General features: G+C 37.0%; 1 protein-coding gene across 1 annotated transcript in view; it reads left to right on the top strand.

Moving 5' to 3' along the window:
- GLIS3 (GLIS family zinc finger 3) overlaps nt 1–18,843 on the top strand; it is a 469,802-nt gene extending 450,959 nt beyond the window's left edge. The window contains exons 9-10 of the mRNA XM_089656697.1: nt 9,059–9,241; nt 17,441–18,843. Coding sequence (XP_089512823.1) covers nt 9,059–9,241; nt 17,441–17,577 — 320 coding nt within the window. The 3' untranslated portion in view covers nt 17,578–18,843. The remainder of the gene's footprint in view (nt 1–9,058; nt 9,242–17,440) is intronic.
- Nucleotides 18,844–21,112: the final 2,269 nt, after the last annotated feature.

The raw sequence follows: 21,112 nt of genomic DNA, 5'->3' as shown, positions 1-21,112 counted from the left end.
GGGGGTCTGAGAAAAAATAGTCTGTATATCAGCACTATGTGCTTCAGATACATACAGTTAGAGTAGCCTACCCCTTGAATACTTCCATTCTTCATCCTGTCTTTGCTATACTGCACCAGTTTCCCCAGTAACTTAACTGCATTTTATTTGCTTACTTGAGAACCCCTGATTCTGATGCCGGTGAACTATTCCCAGACAGTCATTGCAGGAAGATTGCAGTCTCATGCATGTTGCCTATAACTAATGTAGTTTTATTTTCTATTACACAAAGTACAGTAAACATTTAATATAAGCTGGTAACGGTGATCACATTATACAATGAAGTCAATAAGTGCTTATGCCTGTAGGACAAATATATCCACATTCATCGCATTTACAGATATTGTTAAGTATTTAACCCTGCATTTTACTCTTACTCTATAAATAAAGCAGTGGCATTGAACTGACAAGCTGAACTGGCTTCCTAAAGTGCCAATATCTGGTACAACGATTCCGGTTTAAATAGCACTTGCAAACTATCATTAAAACTTTTTACTACACTTAAAATGTGAAAGATCTAACCATTACAGGTGACCAAAGGAGGCAAACAGGAAAAAAAGTGGTATTCTAATGTGGCACTGTGAAGCTTGTCTGTGTGTCATTCTGCATGAGCAGAATAGTTTGTGAAACTACTATTTACTTCTACAGCATCATCTTGATGAATCAGTTTTATTACACTGTTGTTGCCACTATCCTTGCTTTTTGATGCTGCTTTATGATGCCCACTCTTCTCTTTGCTGGAGGTTCTGACATGAAGAATTATAACCTTGGCTTTGCCAAAATGGCCATCTCCACACAGTGACACAGGGCAGAGCAAGGCATGGTAAGTAAGCCATGGGTAAAGATCAGCTGCAGGGAGACCAGTGCCAATTTTGGTGACTAGTCTTTTGTCTGCTGCCTACTTTTTTAGGCACAGCTTCCACAGTTCACTACCACTTTAATAATAGTAAAATTTACCGATACCTGTTGATGTTTTAATACAGTCTACATACATAGTGTATATACAGTATAAAAAGTGCCATGCTTACTGTAATTTAGAAAGAAAGGGGTTGATTTTATATGGAATGAATATACTGTGACTGTTGTAAAGTTACTTTTCATCTTCAAATAAATACTGCATATCAATTAAAATAATACAAGATAGTTGCATGTGTGTGTGTAGTGCTACTTCTGGAGGAGCCAAGGATTGTTTGGGTCTCTCTGCTCTGCGCCAATAACACAGATAGAACAGAAACAGTTGAATGGGCTTTATTTTAAATGGAATATATCCTGTAAAGGAAGTTTGGCTAGACTGATTTTCACAAGATCAAATACTGTCATAGGCAAAATGCAGTTACAGGTGGTCCTATTACTTAGGGAAACTAGCCTGTAAAGAAGGGGCCCTGACTAGCCACTGACCAGTGAGGTATAAATGCAGTCCTGCCAGTGTCGGAGACTTTTCCTTGTGGTAGAGCTCTTTATTCAAAAAGGTTGCAACATAACTCACACGGCCAAAAGGCCACAATGGTTGGTGGCGGAGGATAACTGAAGCCTCCTTTCAGTAGCACCGAATAATCTATGCAGCAGTTTGTTGGCACTGCAACTCTGGAACGTCTGGGAAATTGGAACAGTTGAAACACTCTGGAGCAACTGGAATACTGGAACAACTGAAACACTGGGACCACAGAATGCTCAAGTAAAATAATACTGGAACAGCAGTACTCAGGAATAGAAGTTCTATCTCTGGAACAATAACACTGCTAACAACCCAACGTGTCTCACTTCCCTCTGGTCACTGCAGCTAATAGCTCTCTCTAGCTGTGGTCTCATTAGGTGTCACACAGCAGGAACATGATTCTAGAATCCTAGAGGCAGGCAGTCTCTAAAATACGAGTTTATAAACTTAAAAAAAAACACATTTTCCAAATTTTTCCAACTTTACATGTTTTTATTTTGCTTTTTTAAAATTACATCTAAACAAATCTTGCCATACCCAAAATGAAAAAAATTTAAATAAAATGTCATCAATGTACCAATGAAACAGCCCTAAAATTCACTGTTGCCTCCTCAAGTGCTGGCATTGACCCCAGGGCATTTTGATGAAATTACTTTATATATATATATATTTTTTTAAATGGGTAGTGTCAAGAGCACTCTATTCCTACCCAGAAGTGGCTAAATTACTCCAGTTGAAAGGCAATGCCTGCTACTGCCCCACTTAACTTGCGTCATGTACTGCGCTCTGTAAAATATTACCTTTGATCGTCTTAATTGGATAATGCCATTAATTACAAAATAGTGATTATTTACTCTCTTGCCTGATAAGCAAGATAATATAAAAAAGCACAGTTAATGTTTTACATATATTCAGATTATTTGATATATGTTTTAAAAGATGCCAATTGAAGCTGTGTGTTCGTTTTTACTTTCAAGCAAAATAATATTTCTGTAGATATTTTTTAGCTCCTGTGTTAAGTGTATTACTTTATAGTTGAAAATATTTCAGCCAGGCTCTCTGGACTCCAAACATAGCCTGTAATAACGCTAAGACTTTAGAAAGCTGTCTCTAGCACAGCTATTAAATTTTCAGCTTGAGCTGTTGCCAAACAATAGCGGCATTTTATCTGCAACCTGTCAGCCCATTTTAAATTGGCTCTAGCAAAAAATAAAAAAGGAGCTCTTAGCAGCCAATGTGCTTAGTGAACAGGATGGAGTCGTAAGTACTTCCCTGCTGAAAGGTTGCGCCTCTTGCAATCAAGTAGAAATCCTTAAGTGTTAATACTTTAAAGGAAACTATGACACAAGTCCAAGATAGACTAACCACACTATCAACTACAAGTATTACACAGCTGCATATTTTCTTGAGGGAGAAAAATCCAACTGTATAAGTCATCTAGTAAGTAGCAAGAAAAATTTCTCAGCTACTAATACAAGCTATAAATTGTAATGTGGGTCTATATATATATACAGTACATAAATTGTGTATATGTTCACGATCATGTTATGTACAATATAAGGATTTTTCATGTGGAGGAAAGATTGTTCACAACAGTAATTATTTGCAGATCAATTTAGCTTTTGTGCCATTGATATAAATTATTTATAAATCACTATTATTTGTATTCATTTTTAAAACTGTATCCATGGTTTTTGTATTTGTATTGCTTTGGCACAGAGCAATGCCTAAATAAATAATGAAAATCTATTTAAAAGAAATAAAGTGCCTGAACATTATTAACATACTGTATAGCAGCACATTATTCTCACATTATTGCATAATGTTCCAGGTACATGTAATGGCTGCTACCTGTTGCTTGCATACCATAGAAAGCCATAGCTTCCATTTGTTTAACCACTGATTGCTACTCTTAGCAATTTTAGGAGCATCACTAAACTATCTAATATTGCCCCTAACATTATTCTTTTGATCTGTTTTAAAATGAAGTGGTCACATTTAAATGTAAAGAATATGCTTTACGCTAATAATTGTATCAATTATAAAGTCCTTGCAGTTTTACCACTCTTTTGTGGTGGTGATACTTCTGACCTTTGAATTATATGCCTTTCCAGTGGGGTCCGCAGGCCCCTTCATCTGGGACACTTGGTCATGTTTTGGGCCTGTGACTGCCATTTGTATTCCTTATGCTCCAGCAACCCACCCTCCATAACTACATGTTTGATATATGTAGATCAGAAGCTGCTACTTCATCAAATTCACACTTTTTCCACTCTTTGGGACATGATCTTTATGATGAAACACTGGAAGGGCACCTGGAAGGTCAGAAATAGCCACTTGAATACACAAAGGGTTAGATTTAGCTGTGGTATCCAGGGACTTTCTAAGGAGCTGAATCCAGATTGGATCAGCTCATTTCTAGTAGCATCCAACAAGGACACTTTCTTTTAGAATGTTTGATAAGTAGGGCCCACTATAGCCCTTAAAACATGCACTTCATATATTCTGCTCATGCCTTTTTGATTTTGTATTTTGACATTTGTCTCAAAATAATTTATACAATACTACACTTTAACTTTAAGAGGATTTGGGAGATGTTAAACTTTATTTGTTGTATATACCTAGTCCAGTTTCTGCTTGATTCAAAAGCTTGAGCTTAGATTTCTGTGAAATTGAATGCTTGTAGTTCGTCTATCTGCATTTAAAGTAATACATATGAATGAGGAAAGTGAGAATGTGATAAAATAATGCTTGGAAATGCTGATAAACATCTTGGTCCAACTAGAATGGGTCTTTTAATCTGTATAGCCGAGTCATGAATGCTTGCTCACCATCTTTTATCCCGCAGCTCATTCTAAAACTCTGACTTAATTCAAAGCATATGTTATCTGGCACATCCAGAGAAAATCATATCTCATATTTGCTTAATTTAACCTTTGATTGGCTAATTGAAAATTAAGTTCTTTAATACGAGAAACTGAAGAAATCACTGTTGCTATGTGTAACTAACAATTTCACCTACTTTCCTTGAACTGAGGGAGCAGGTAATCTAGGACAGGAAAATTCTAGTTGCATAATGGAGTTTGATGGTATTTTTTGCTTATGTTTAGACCTGCCGTTACATGCTGAAGAGGAGGAGTGACGGAACATGTAGGGCTAGGCCATTTCTGAGTGTCCTTTCTTTGGTACCAGGATTCTCCCTGCTGTGTTGAACACTTCTGCCCAGATTCTAGTCAGTGATCACCTTTCACTGGTCTTAAATAAAATGAAATCTACACTTGATATTTCCATAGGTTGCTACATAAGGTATCATTGCCCTTTGCAAACTTTATTAAACGTCACATTTTGTTATTCGTATGCACTCTGGAAGAGACAAACGCAGCCCAGTGCATCTTGCAATTGTGGTACATACTAATCTTTAACATTAATTAAATCTCTACAAGAACACTAAAACTCTCTTAAACCTTGTGTTATAACATCTGTCAGTTTGTTATGCTTCCTTGATGGAAAGGTTTTGCTTTATTTTCTGTCCCAGTGGCCATAAGGAAAGTCATTGACAAAAACACCTGACAATGATTTTTAAAAAGGTCAAACTCTAATGTGAAAAAGTAGTTCAATTGCTGTCTGTTGGACCATTTGCAATCAATTGCTGTCTATCTGAACATTAGCGGAGTGTGGGAAAATTATAATTCAGAGGTTCTAACATTGCCCAACTTTACTTTTTATGGTTAGAGTTGAAATATAATAACCAATTATTAGGTAAAAGGTTACATATTCAAAACATAAAAACTCTGGTCTTACAGGGTAAAGCGATTGGGGTGTAAGTTGCTGTATGTGTGATAACATACGATTTGACTGCTTCATATCTTCCTTTATAGGAAACCCTTACCAAATAAGGATGTACTGCTTTACTACAGAGATAAAATAATTATCTTGCAAATGAAGCTAGAATACTTGAAATTGATCACTTGAAGCCCAGTGCATTAGCATGGCAGCCAGGCAACTAGCATTCTATGGGGAAGTTAAGAGCTAAAGGCTATGTATTTCTATGAGCACAGGTTTCATTTAAATCTCCTATAGGTACTGTGGGCATTAAGTAGGATCCAGTGGTACTTTATGCCTCTCAGTTTGGCAACAGAGATGCATTGAAAAGCATTATCCCTCCCTGAAAATAACAGTGTATTAAATGATGTTCAGCACAGCCCCAAACACAGATATGGACAAGAAAAGCTGAGGTATGCTGAATGCCTCATTGACCTACCACTAGCATTTATAAAGGGTCAATTCACTGAATTTCACAAATCTGTTGCAGTGTGTTAACATGTGTTGTGTTAAGGCATCCTGTTGTTTATGAATATCCTGCAAATGCAGTGGTTACAAAACATACAGTACCCTTATTTTATAGTAAGATAGCACGCAACAACACAATATGTACATTGTGGGGTGCTGGGGTGTGTCATGCATTGCAGGTTACTGTACAATGCGCTGCGATGCATTTCTGAATGAAGCACTGCACTGCACATAGAGCCATGCCTTGCAGGAACACACGTATGAATAGGCCCTGTCAAGGTGTCTGTAATCTGTAGACTAATGTTCCCTTCTACAATGACTATGTTTTGTCTAGGAATAAGCACTGTGCATGAGCAATTGCAATGCATTTTGTGCATCACTGACAGATGCCTGGGAAACAATCAGTGTCAGCTGCTTGTTTCTATTTATATGCCCTTGCTGTGCACATAAAAACAACTATTTTTGTTGAAGATAGTGCAGTGTTTAAAAAAATATCTAAAAAAAATAACAGTTTCAAATTTAAAATAAATAAATGAATAAATAAATACAATCTGTGCTTGGTAATTATTTAAACATTATACCAAGTAAAAGCCTGATCTGCCCTTAAACAAAAATTCAGACTGAATTATTGACAACTTTTAAAATACTTTTTAACCGTTTCAATGCCGTGCAATTTTACACCTTCCTGCCCAGGCCAGTTTTCAGGTTTCAGCGCTCTCACACTTTGAATGACAATTGCACAGTCATACAACATTGTACCCAAACTAAATTTTTATCATTTTCTTCACACAACTAGAGCTTTCTTTTGGTAGTATTTAATCGCCGCTGGGGTTTTTATTTTTTGCTAAATTAACAAAAAAAGACCAAAAATTTTGAAAAAAAAACACATTTTTCTTTGTTTCTGTTATAAAAGTTTACAAATAAATAATTGTTCTTCATAAATTTAGGCCGAGATGTATTCTGCTACATGTCTTTGGTGAAAATAACCCAAATTAGGATGTATTATTTAGTTTGTAGGAAAGTTATAGAGTTCACAAACTATGGTATAGATCTGAATATTGATCAATCCTGAAGTACTGACGGCCAATCTAATTTCTTGAGGTCCAAGAATGTCAGACTAGTACAGATATCCCCAAATGACCCCTTTTTGCAGAGTAGACAGTCCGACGTACTTCATAAGAGGCCTGGCGAGTTTTTTGAAGTTGTATTTTTTTGTCATAATTTTTCCGAAAATGAAAAAATGAAAAAAATTATTTTCACTATTTTTTTTTTTACATACTGTCACCAGTGCAGTACAGCGTCATCATATAACTGGCATGGCGGTGAACAGGGACACTGACTGGTGACAGTATGAAAAAAAAAAAATATATATTTTTTTTTTATTTTTATTTCTTTTTATTATATTTAATTTTTTATTACATTTTTTTTTATTTTTTTTAAGATTTTTTTTCATATTTTACTATGACCAAAATAGTACAATGTTACCATTTTTTTTTTTTACACAATTTGCTTATAGCTTCAAGCATTTAGCTGAATTAAATCGATTCATTCAGCTTTTTTTCTTTTTTTTTTTGTGCTTAGCTGTGATTTGGTCACAGCTAATCACATGACATGTGCATGTGATTAGCTGTGACCATTCACAGCTAGGCACTAGTATACAATGGATGGCATCATGAATGAAGCCATCCATTGTATACAACTGTCATGTGACCTGCTGTGATTGGTCACAGCAGGTCACATGGTACCTGCAACGGGAGCCGGTACTCGGATCTGTCATCAGCCGTGTCCGAGGTGCACGGCTGGTGACAGATTGCACTGCTGCGCCGCTCTGCAATAGCGCAAACGGCGCATGTGCGGGAGCACGCCAAATGGCGTGCTCCCGGAATGAAGAGACACTTTTGAAGCCGCCAAACGGCCATTGGCCGGGCGGCTAATGGTTAAAAACAAATATTTTTTGGGGAAAAATGTAGTGATATTGAAAAATTGTTTTTTTTGTGCCATTGAAGTACTAAGTATATTAAGTATATTAAGAAATTGATTGAAAATGTTAGAAAATTAAGAAATGTAATCATAGAATTATTTTATTCATAGGTCAATCTACAACATTTTTAAGATGAAAAGTGGTTTCTCCTTTTTACTTAAATTCTTCATTCCTCTTCCATGCTATAGATGACAGCTGGTTATCTCTGTTGTACTGTTTATAGAATGATAGATCCAGAGGAGAGCGTTCAACAGGTGTATGCTTTTCAAATATTGCTTTATTAGATTATAGCTATTAAAACATACATTCAGCCAAAACAGACACCTATACAGATCTTTTAGAACATCTAATCCTTCCCCTTTAAATCTTCATTGTCGTTGTTATTTTCTTTTTTGGTCATATTTCCCAATAGATCCTGTTCTGGTGAATACACGGTACTATGTAGGTTCTCAGCAAGACAGGAGGTAATGGGAAACTGAATGAGGAAAGAACAAACAGAGGGTGCACAGGCCTAGCGCATTACCATAAAAAATGTTTAATAAGAAATAAAGTAGGTGTTGTACTCACAAACGACAATAAAGTCAAGGCACATCAGAAAGGAACAGCTGGGTCAACACCGCGCTGAGCAACAGTCCGCAATAGGGAGTGTAGACATCCAATAGTCTGACGCGTTTCGAGGACTTGGGCTCTGAGGAAGAGGCAAGTCCTCAAACCGCGTCAGCCTATTGGATGTCTACACTCCCTATTGCGGACTGTTACTCAGCGCGGTGTTGACCCAGCTGTTCTTTTATGATGTGCCTTGACTTTATTGTCGTTTGTGAGTACAACACCTATTTTATTTCTTATTAAACATTTTTTATGGTAATGCACTAGGCCTGTGCACCCTCTGTTTGTTCTTTCCCCATTCAGTATATTTGGATTTCCCCGGTCTGTTGAGGAAAGCAAGGTGTGCATGTTCCAGGACATTCTTAATGTGGTTGTAGCCTGCATCGAGTCCATCCCCAAGCGCAGGAGCATTTGTGTTTGCTGGTAATGGGAAACTACATGGGGTCACAAGCAGCAGTAAAAAACTGTCAGAAATCCTTTTCTATTCTATCCAAAAGTTAAAAAAAAAAACAAAAAGAAACCCATATGTCATTTCGAAGTTGCTTTGTTGACAGAAAATCTCCCCAAAAAAATGTTTGTGTTATACATACCCTTTAGGTTTAAATGTGAAATCTCCTTATGTTTTTCTACTTCAGACATAACTACATACATGTGCCGTCTTGCAATATACAGGTGATTAAAACATACCACATCCTTTGTCTTTGCAGGGATTTATGGACAGCTGCAGACATTTTGCTCTCCACATTTCAGTGATCCGCAACGGAACATGCAGCATAGCAGTGCATGCAGTATGGTGCCTCCCTTTGAAGAATGTTTGCCTCACAATGGTGGGAACAAATCAGATTTTGATGCATTTCACAGGGCATTTACTTCCCAGTCAGGTATTGCAGGTATGTACTGTATATAATCCTATCAGTGTTTTCATCCATTTAGGTTTATGACCATGGCCATTGGGATGCACTGTGCAGGGATCAGTGCTGATGTGTCATAATTAATGCATCACACTGTTTACTTTTTTGGAATTTTAATGACATTTCTTTCATCTTTATTCACTACAGCAGGTTTCAATGCAGTATACTGCAATGCAGCACGCTGTGCTGAAAAAAGTACAGCATGTCTTATTTTTATTTTAGCACACACCACTTTAGCCCAGTGGTGTGAACTGAACACATACAGTAGGACTCAAAGCAGATTGCCTGCCTTGTCTATGTGTTGAGACTGTGTTGGGCAAGGCTGACTAGTGCAGCCTAACATACTATAATGTGAACTGCCCCTTAAGGTGGCCATAGATGGATCGAATCTCAGCCAATTCAACAGAAACTGTGTGAGATTCAATCCATCAATGGGCAGGCTGGTTGTACTGAAGTCAATCCATCGATCGTTTTCAGTACAGCCAACCTGTTGTTTTTTTGCATGCTATAGCCACCAGCAGTAATTGTGCCAGTAAGGAAAAGCTTGATTCCCCCATGTTGATGGGGGAATAAAGCAATTTTCTTTCCTGTAACCCATATTTACACTGTGAAATAAGAATCACTGTAATACAAGTATGGTGTACAGTAATCCACAAGCTTAGTAAAGCCACAAGCTCAGTAAAGTCTCTCAAAACAGCTTCCACTGGTGAACTAATTCTTAAAATGCTTATATCTTATATTTAGAGATGAGCGAATCGAACTTGGCGAAGTGGAATTCGTTTCGAATATTAGGAAAAATTCGATTCGCATCGAATCCGAATTTTAGCAAACTTCGGATGCACGAATCAAATTTTTCCCGATCAGCCGGCAAAAGTGTCACTGCAGAGAGCTCCGCTATTTCTGACAGTTCTCTGACAGTTCTGACAGTTCATTTACAGCGGTTGAAACATTGTATCTATTTGTTTCCATTTAGGATACAGATGTTTTTATTCGGAAATAAATAGATACAATGTTTCAACCGCTGTAAATGTGAAGGAACTGTCAGAGAACTGTCAGAAATAGCGGAGCTCTCTGCAGATACACTTTTTGCTGTACTGGAATTCTTCTTCTTTTCATTCTTCTTCTTCTTTTCATTCTTCTTCTTCTTTTCATTCTTCTTTTCCTTCTTCTTCTTTTCATTCTTCTTCTTCTTCTTTTCATTCTTCTTCTTCTTCTTTTCATTCTTCTTCTTCTTCTTCTTCTTTTCATTCTTCTTTTCATTCTTCTTCTTCTTTTCATTCTTCTTTTCATTCTTCTCATTCTTCTTTTAATTCTTCTTTTCATTCTTCTTCTCATTCTTCTTTTCATTCTTCCTCTTCTTCTTTTCATTCTTCCTCTTCTTCTTTTCATTCTTCTTCTTCTTTTCATTCTTCTTCTTCTTCTTTTCATTCTTCTTTTCATTCTTCTTCTTCTTTTCATTCTTCTTCTTCTTCTTTTCATTTTTCTTTTCATTCTTCTTCTTCTTCTTTTCATTCTTCTTCTTCTTCTTCTTTTCATTCTTCTTTTCATTCTTCTTCTTTTCATTCTTCTTCTTTTCATTCTTCTTTTCATTCTTCTTCTTTTCATTCTTCTTCTTCTTCTTTTCATTCTTCTTTTCATTCTTCTTCTTCTTCTTTTCATTCTTCTTTTCATTCTTCTTCTTCTTCTTTTCATTCTTCTTCTTTTCATTCTTCTTCTTCTTCTTTTCATTCTTCTTCTTTTCATTCTTCTTCTTCTTCTTTTCATTCTTCTTTTCATTCTTCTTCTTCTTCTTTTCATTCTTCTTCTTTTCATTCTTCTTTTCATTCTTCTTCTTCTTCTTTTCATTCTTCTTCTTTTCATTCTTCTTCTTCTTCTTTTCATTCTTCTTCTTTTCATTCTTCTTTTCATTCTTCTCATTCTTCTTTTCATTCTTCTTTTCATTCTTCTTCTCATTCTTCTTTTCATTCTTCTTCTTCTTCTTCTTTTCATTCTTCTTCTTCTTTTCATTCTTCTTCTTCTTCTGTTCATTCTTCTTCTTCTTCTTCTTTTCATTCTTCTTCTTCTTCTTTTCATTCTTCTTTTCATTCTTCTTCTTCTTCTTTTCATTCTTCTTCTTCTTCTTTTCATTCTTCTTCTTTTCATTCTTCTTTTCATTCTTCTCATTCTTCTTCTCATTCTTCTTTTCATTCTTCTTCTTCTTCTTCTCATTCTTCTTCTTCTTTTCATTCTTCTTCTTCTTCTTTTCATTCTTCTTTTCATTCTTCTTTTCATTCTTCTTCTTCTTCTTTTCATTCTTCTTTTCATTCTTCTTCTTCTTCTTTTCATTCTTCTTTTCATTCTTCTTCTTCTTCTTTTCATTCTTCTTCTTCTTCTTCTTTTCATTCTTCTTCTTCTCATTCTTCTTTTCATTCTTCTTTTCATTCTTCTCATTCTTCTTTTCATTCTTCTTCTTCTTTTCATTCTTCTTTTCATTCTTCTTCTCATTCTTCTTCTTTTCATTCTTCTTCTTCTTTTCATTCTTCTTCTTCTTCTTTTCATTCTTCTTTTCATTCTTCTTCTTCTTCTTTTCATTCTTCTTTTCATTCTTCTTCTTCTTCTTCGTCGTGCCCCGTGACTGCCCAAATGAGTGAAGTGTGCGGTGATTCTAAGATCGACGGCACTCATCTGCATGTCATACTGACTGACAGTATTATTTCTCTTCCCCAGCAGACTCCAAGGGCATTTAAATTAAAGGTACAGTGTTCTGCACTAATATAAAGGCTCTCTGAAGCCTAGAAACCCTTTTAATAAGTTAAATTCGCGGCGAATAAATTTGCATCGAATCGAATTTCTCTCGCAAATTCGGCGAATCAGCCGAATCGAATTTTTGAATAATTCGCTCATCTCTACTTATATTAGTCGATGCAAAAAAATTAGTAATCTAAAAAATAGCTGCTGTATAGATATCCCTAAGGATATACCATACATGTGAATAAATTAATAAGGTACAGTTATCACACAGTGATAAAATCTGTGCTAAAAATAGTGCCCCAAATGTAAAGTGCTTGGACATTAAGGGAAAACATCCATATAAAACTCCCTAAGTAGTACAACTTTTTCAGTGTGCTCCATGTTTGTGAGTGCCCACAATACCAGATTGCTATACCCTTGCCCATATAGTTTAATCACAGAAGAACTTCCTCAGGAACTCTAGTTGGGCAAGGGTACAGCACTGTCAAGCCATCATGCATTATGTGTAGGAGCTTGCACGCAATGAGTTTGTGGTGTGGAGTGTTGCAGCCTGGGAGAAATTGAGCTCATATACCTTATTGCTGGTATGAATTTAATATAAAAGCCTCCTAGGACCTACTTATTAGTTTTAGAAGTCATTTTGGTTAGGTGAGTTTAGGTCTATGGGGAAAGTGGGTCTCTGGTAGAGAAATCAACACCTTCTTCTCTATTGTGGAGCACCGATTGGAAATGGACACTTTGACCTTATCTGAACTGCTTACGTCTATTGCTGCACACGATCTGCACTTTGAATTGAATTGCTGTTTGGGAGAGTTTCACTTCTGTGGAAGTTTTATAAGGATTTTTTTCTCAACTAATAACTATATATTGAACATTTTATCAATGCATTTAAATAGTCTATTGCTATCATTGCACATGATTTACACTTTGAATTAAATCGCTGCACTGAGAAAGTTGTACGCCTTAATGCTCATTTACAGTTGCTTCAAAATGTGGCATTTGATGCGCTTTTTTAAAGCAATCTGAATGCCAGTCAACACTCCTCTTACTAAATGAAATGGTTACCTTACAGTCCTGTTCGTAATGTTGCATTTGCTTTGCTTTTCTTAAAAAAATGATGCTTCAAAGCATCTCCAAAGCCTCCATAGAAGTCTATCACAAGGCTCGCTAACAGCACCTGCAGCTTTTACGGGGCTTTTATTCAGTTAGCTTTGCTTTGTTTTGGAGCTTTTGTAGATATCCCAGGATACACTGGGAAACCAACAAGCAAACCCAAAAGACATCAGCAGTCACTTCTGTTTGGTTCATGTGTATATATTCTGGTTGTGTCTGGTGCAGACGTCACACCTGGTGTGCGGTGTGAGCAGGGTATGGACTGGAGTGGAGCAACTAGCACATGGCACATGTGGTGCACCACGTGGAAATGCTATAGCAAAAGGTGAGCATAAACCAGAGAGAGAGGACTGAACAGTGGAAGATAGCAGAGCTGGCAGACCGGACCAGGAGAAGCTAGCAGATGTCACACGTGGTGCGAAGCATGGGAGCAATATAACGGGAGGTGAGTGGGGACCACAGAGAGAGCAGGATCAGAAAACCAGAGGATCAGCAGAGCTAAGGATTACTATTGAGTGGGAGATCAGCAGAGCTGGGGGTTACCGCTGAGCAGAAGATAAGCAGAGGTGGGGGTTACCATTGAACAGGGGTTCAGCAGAGCTGGGGGTTACAATTAAGCAGGGGATCAGCAGAGCTGGGGGTACTACCGAGTAGGACATGAGCAGAGCTAGGGGTACTACTGAGCGAGGGATCTGCTGAATGAGGGTACTAATCAGCTGGGGATCTGCTGAGCGGAGGTATTAATGAGCTTGGTATCTGCTGAACGGGAATACTAATGAGCTGCTGATCTGCTGAGGGGGGGTATTACTGAGGGTACTGCTGAGCTGGGGTTCTACTGAGTCTCTTTAAAACAAATAGAAAATCAACACACACAAGGCATTTACCAAGCTTCATTAAAGCTTCAAAAAAACCATCACAGAAGCCTCAAAAACACATAAAAAATGAATGTTGAAGTGGCAGGCGCTTTAATGTGTGTTAAAATCAAAGCACATGTAAAGAGGATTTTATATGGATGTTTTCCACCTAAATTCCATATGTTATGGGGTATTTCTAGCACATATTTTATATCACATATATTTTACACTAAGGTTCAATTGCTATTTTCAGCACTTTATCATTATTATATTAGCACTATTCATTCTTAAAATGCTAGTTGTCATGTTTATCCACTGGCTTCAGGACTTTCTGAATTACTGAAAGGTATGAGAAGGGTCACCAGCAAGAGGAAGAAGGTCCTGATTCCTTAGTATAGATCTTTAGTTAGACCTCATTTAGAATACTATGTCCAGTTCTAGAGGCCTCACTTACAAAACAACATTGATAAGATAGAACGAGTCCAGAGAGGGGTAACAATAATAGTGAAAGGTCTGAGGGAAAAAACATGTACAGTCTAAAAGAAAGAAGGGAAAGGGGAGACACGACTGAAACCTTTAAATACATCAAGGGGGTGAATAAGGTTCAAGAAGGTAATACTGTATTTTCAATATGAAACCAAGATCCAGAACATGGGGACATGACCTCAAACTAACAGGAGGAAAGCTCAAAACTAATCCTAGAAAGTATTATTTTACTGAAAGGGTAGCTAATGCTTGGAATAGACTTCCAGCAGAGGTTGTGAGTCAGTCAACAGTAAGTGGCTTCAGACATGCATAGGACACACATAGATCTATACTCAGACAAAAAAGTTAACAAAAAATGCCAGAGGGTCAGTAAGATAGCCAGGCAATAACAAGGGGTCAGTAAGAGTAACCTCTGTGTTTTTCACTTAGTGCAGCTGGTGTCTCTCAATCCCAGCTGTCACTGGCAGCTTAGGTCACTGACAGCACTGACAGTCAGGAACCAATCAGCATGGGTCTTGATCATGTAGTCACTATGTCAGCTATGACATGGTGATCATGTTATTGCAGAAGGCTTCTTTGAAAAATAAATAAATAAATGCATAAAAGCCTTCAGTTTACAGTTGCACAGTGCCACCTTGGGGCTGTGGTGCTCATCTGCATTGCCATAGGTTTGATATTGTACTTATCAGATTACTTTATTAAAAGCTATATAAATTAGTTAAAACCTAGATTTTTTTATGCATTTGTAAGCTTATAGTAAAAACACAGGACAGGGATTTTATTTAAACAGTGTACAAAATAAAATCTTTTATATCCCTAAATATGTAAAAGCTAGTTTGGTATGCAAATTATTCATAGCATTTTTGTCAAGTTAACTGATGCTGCTAAATTTTACCTGGACATCTAGGCATCAAGGACCCCAGGCATGAAAAGGTTAATCAACCACTAACTTCTTATGAATGCCTGTAACTTAGAATATATTCCCCTAGTGTCTAAGACTGCTTTGATTAAAGAATTCTGTTATAAACATTTGCTAAGTTTTCCTATTCAATTAAATTATATTTGTGTCTTGCAAGTACACTAGCTCACACTTTACGTGATTGTACAGACAATTTAAGTCAGCTGTATATATCTCTTAATAAGGTATGCAACTAAATGTAGCAAAACCATACATAAATGTAGCGGTCCTAAAATGTTTGACCATTTATGAAATAATAATTGGAGTAGATATTCTCAGAACTCAAATGATGGCTGGAAATGGAATAGTGGAAACTCATATGATGGATTGAAATTTTAACTCCTATTGTTTTTTTATTGTTTTCAGCTGATACAGCAAATATACAGTAGGTCTGTAATTTGCTTGGCATGTACTAGGCATTTCGATGTACAGTACAAGTTTAAATATGAACACTATCTTAAGGAGAAAAACTGTGTAACAAAGAGAAAAAAATCTGAAATGAAAAAATGGCACCCCATATTACTTAGACAGATGGCACTTTACTAAAGCCATGTTATCAAATTATCAGTTCTGATTGGTTGCTGTGGATTTTGCAAAAACAGCTTCATGGGGAAATTACAGTTCCACCGATCTTACATTTTATATTGCATTGTATATCTGCTATCTGCCTCAGTCTGATTGCTTCCAAATGTATTATTGTTTGTGCAAATACAGTAAAGGTAAAAGCTTTTATGAAAGTCTGTAATCAAAAAATATGGGGAAGTAGTGTTGTACACAGTATTATACCCTAGGAGAGTACCATCCCTTATAATCACAATTTGTCAAAAAGTAATAAGGTGATGGGACTTTGAATATACCTCCAAAGGTTAATGATACAAAAATAGTTTAAAATAACAGATCTTTATTTATATAGACTTTAAAAAAGGCATACTAGTATAAAATAAATAACATGAGTAAACTGACACCAACACAACTGTTTGTCTGGTAGCAAATGAGCTTAAAGAGGAGTTCCAGGCTCCCCCCAAAAATTAAAAGTCAGCAGCTACAAATACTGTAGCTGCTGGCTTTTAATATAAGCACACTTATGTCCAGGGGTCCAGTGCTGTCGTCACCCGGGCTAGTTCTTCACTAGCCTCCAGGTTCCTGGCAGTGGCATTATAAGTAAGGGAAACCAGAATTGAAGCCTTGTGGCTTCAGAGCCAGTTTCTTGTTGCGCATGTGCAATTGCACTGCACCTTGTGATTGATCCTATAGTCTTCTGGGACCTGTGTCACTGAAGACTGCTGAGGGAAGGAGGGGGACGAACTTCTGGCTCATTTTGTCAGGGTGAACTGAGCCGGAAGTGGAAGTGGGTACCTGTCAAAACCAGATACCTGCTTCCCACCACAAAGTGCCAAATGTGGCAGTGGAGGGGGGGAGGGTGCAAACAAGCAGAGCTTCCCCTTTTTGGGTGGAGCTCCACTTTAAGTTGTAGAATCGTCAGAGATCACTGATATAGGTTGACATGGTTCGTGGGGAGGTCTGCTTCATCAGGACCTTTGATCTCAGTATGAAACAGTCACTAAAACAGTATTGAAAGTTTATATGTTAGAAACATACACAATCATTTTTATATAACAAAACATATCATCATTCATAGTATAATAAAATATCCTAAGCCTGCTCAGCAATGAAGCTTCTCACTGATGAACTGCAAGGCTGTGAACATAAGTACAAATTGCTAGTACATGTATAAAACAAAATTGGCATACAGCTTAAGAAAATAAAAGTCTTTAGGTTTAATTCACAAAGCTAGCATTGCGGGATAAGGATCTTTATTTTGAGAAAAGTTATTCTCTGTCCAACAAGATTACGACATTAGTTTTATGTCTGAAAATAAATAGTTTAGCCGTCTGTATGTTATTTTTATTATTTTTTTTACCTCAGTCTGTGCTGCATTTCCATTTTATGTATATATATATATATATATATATACACCGGTATATGTTTGATATATATAAAATAATTCAGCTATATTTTTTATCACTTGTCTTTCAGTTTACGATTTTCCAAGTGGCTCAGCTGGATTTTTTGGTGACTCCCAACGAAATAATGCAGATGATAACAGCTTCCTACAGATTAACATCATTGACCGCTGTCCCAGCCAGCTGTCATCTGTTTACACAGAAGGATGAGATCAGTTCTACTACATCTTTATCAAGGGTGACAATCCACTGGGCAAATCATCACCAGAAAGTAATTCATGTGAATGGAACTATCCCACTCAAAGGGAAAGAATATTGGAGTCTAGAAATTATGTTTTTAAAGTGCAGAGTGCATTCAATCCATTTAGTAGATGCACTAAGAGGAACTAAAATGTTCACGGGACAGATTGTGTACAAGTCTGTCAGCCTCAAAATAGGGGTTTAAATAAAAGTGTACTAAGAGAGTTTGGAGGCTACCATTGCTGATCTTCTCCTATGAGAATGCTAGCTTCCTGGTCATTATCATGATCCCATGGCTTTAGTAATTTCTGAGGCATTACCCCAGCACCAGTTCGCAGACCGGGAGTTCTGACTTCACATTGACTTTCTAACCTGCCTGTGTGTTCTTAGTCAAGGACCTAAAGTACCTAAGTCAGAGACAGCCAGGAACTGGCATCCTTGGAAAGAGGACAGCATTGACAGCCCTTATAAGTTTCCTTTAAAATGTATTTATAGTTTAAATTTTGTGTTTGTTTTGGATACAGTATGGAACTTGGAATGCCTGTCAGAAATGTCTTTTCTAAAACTTGAGATATGTAGACTAAACTAAGCTACAGCACCCTTTGTTAATTAAGTAGTTCAGCAAGCAAAAAAAATAAAACTTTATATATTGTTATAATTAAAGACTTCAGTGTACACACAAAACAAAAAAAAAAAAAAAAAAAACACAAAAAAAGTTTGGCTATAGGTTATATACCGAAGGGGATCTGTTAAGGTTCTCTCTTTATTGAGGTCCCCACTCCCTCCAAGGGGATTTCCCTTCTCTATTTGTCCTGATGACCATTGTCCCTAGGTCAGAATATGTTGGGACATCCAGATTTTTAGAGCTGTCCCTGAAACAGGAATGAAGGGAAATTTTCCTGTGGTGACATTTTGTCTAGTGAACACTGGGAGGCAATTTAAAAAGATTACCTCTTACTATTGATTGTATCTCCAGGACAGAAAGTGAAGGAAAATGTCCCCAACAGTACACAAAAAGCTGACAGAGGTTCTAAACTATTTCTGGTGTATTCAAAAGCAAAAAATAAAAGTTTTGGCTATATACCATATAAACAAGTTTCATAGTATACATCAACATGACTTTAAATAAATAAGTTACAGCAGTACCTATTACAATATGAACACAATCAGACGTGTATGTCTATGTAGCATACAAACACATTTTAATTGTAATGCTTGAACCATGTAACCCTCTTCCTTTTTTACATTGTCTTTGGTATGTGTGGGATTTTGCTGATATCTGGAAGCAGAATACATGGTACATACACCAGTAATGTAATATAGTACAGGTTATGAACATTTTGGTTGAATTTCTTTGTAATGATTAGGCACACTTAGGGGGAGGTAAACTAAAACTGGAGCACACCGAATCTGGTGCAGCTGTGCATAGTAACCAATCAGCTTCTAGGTTTTATTAACAAAACCTAATTGAACAAACTGAAGTTAGAAGCTGATTAGTTACTATGCACAGCTGCACCAGATTCTGAGAGGACCACCTCTTAGTGTAGGTGGACCAAGGGATTTAAAGTAGCTGATTAATTATTGCAGTGCTTCTGAGAATAGGTCTCATGAATGAAATGTCAGATTTTTTTGTCATGTGAACAATTTATTTTCCTTTTTAAGTGCAGGATAATTCACAATCTGTGGGCAACATGAACAGTTGTTCCTACAAACACTTCCAGACTCGGTATCTTTATGATGTGCTGTTGGCTGTATTTGCATTCTTTCTGAATGGGATGATCAACAATGTACAGATCCTCAATCTAAATACAAAAGCTGCAACATCAATATCTATGGCTATCTGGATAACACTCTATGCACTCCTGTCCAGAGTCTCTAGAGATTGCTTTTAGACCATAAATTTGATCCAAAGTAGAACAAGATAGAGCTTAGATGAGGTGGGAGTCAAACAGATGTATCTTAGTGTGGAAACCTCCAAGGAATATACGCAGTTTTCAAAACATTACAATTAAACTGATTCTGTCTAACTGGTCATATTAATATAGTAAATCGCACTTAGGCAAGTGAAGGAAAATATTTATACTGGTTTGTAATAGCCAGGGGCGGACTGACCATTTGAGCACTCAGGCACTGCACGAGGGCCCGGGGTCAGTAAGGGGCCCCATGAGATGCCCCTGGTAGCTTTCGTTGGTTTTTCATAGGCTTTTTTGAGTGTGGGTGAGGACACGGGGGCCCCATGATCCCCTATTGCCCAGGGGCCCCATGAGTTGTCAGTCCGCCCCTGGTAATAGCTAAATGACCTGGTTTTCTCTCTTACACTATCTTGCTTTTATGTGTTACCCATCCTCTTTCTCTTCTCATTTTGTGTGGTTTTATGGATCTTGCTGAAAGAAATATCAAATCTGGCACAATTCCTTTTTAGGGAAGCTGAAAGGAGCATACACATAAAAACACTGATTTGGAAGGAGCTGTAATCTTTAAGAGTCTCATATGACTAATATTTTCAACAGTTCTTCTAGTATGTACCCAGTCTCTGACTATCTCTTGTATTGCGCTAGGTTCTGTCTGAACATGAGTATGAGCAGCAACTAAGCTCATCCCTACTTTTGTAGCAGGTCTGTAGTTTTTGGTCATCTCTTGTAATATGCCTGTAGCCTCTGACCATCATCTGTTGGATGTGTACAGTCTCTGATAGCTTTCTGTAGCATTACATTCACTGAATATTATGTGAGGCTTTGTGGTGATGTCAGGGGCCACACCTGAGGCCCTTCATATCAAGAACATTTAACACCACTGATTTATGCGCATCTTCCGTTTTGAATGCCAGGACATTTACTTACCTCTAGATGCATGTCTTAACAACAGTTCTCTGTGACTACCACAACATTTTAATATAGTATACCAAGTATAGGAATCAGTTAGTGACAATGAATGAGTTCTATTGTTATCCAATAAATACAACAACTGTATTGTCAATACGTTTTCTCATTGTATATTTATAATTCTTTGTATCCAGATTTTACACCTCTTACAGGGTCATTGTAAGTGTACTTCCGGAAGCCTGTGCTGTATAACTTCCTCTTTCACTTATTGATGATGATGATTATCAGTCATATACAATTCTCCGTAACAAGCTTAATATGATTGCTGACACTAAGATACTTCCTAATATTTAGCAATGTTTTTCATTGGACTTTGGATTTGTGAGTTGTAGCATGCAAGATTAAATGGGTATTCCAGCATTACCAGAAGATATATTCCAGTATCACCAGATTAAAGACAAAAGGGAGTAGATTGGACTATTGCACATCTGCTATGCCTGGATGAAAAACTGATATACTGATCAGACAGGAAATTATTCAGTGAAAGACACCAACATCTCACAGCCATAACAATGGTTCAGAATGAGAAATTTCAGATTTCAAATAAATTGTGCAACACTCTATTTATATCTTTTTTGGAAAGTAATCCCTAAAAGTGCTTGTTATACAGAAATTAATTACTA

Source organism: Staurois parvus, unplaced genomic scaffold, assembly GCF_062004578.1.
Source record: "Staurois parvus isolate SC_StPar_1 unplaced genomic scaffold, SC_StPar_1.0 ptg000929l, whole genome shotgun sequence".
Taxonomy (NCBI): domain Eukaryota; kingdom Metazoa; phylum Chordata; class Amphibia; order Anura; family Ranidae; genus Staurois; species Staurois parvus.
The sequence above is the reverse complement of the archived record's forward strand: the minus strand, read 5'-3'. Positions and strand labels throughout refer to the sequence as shown.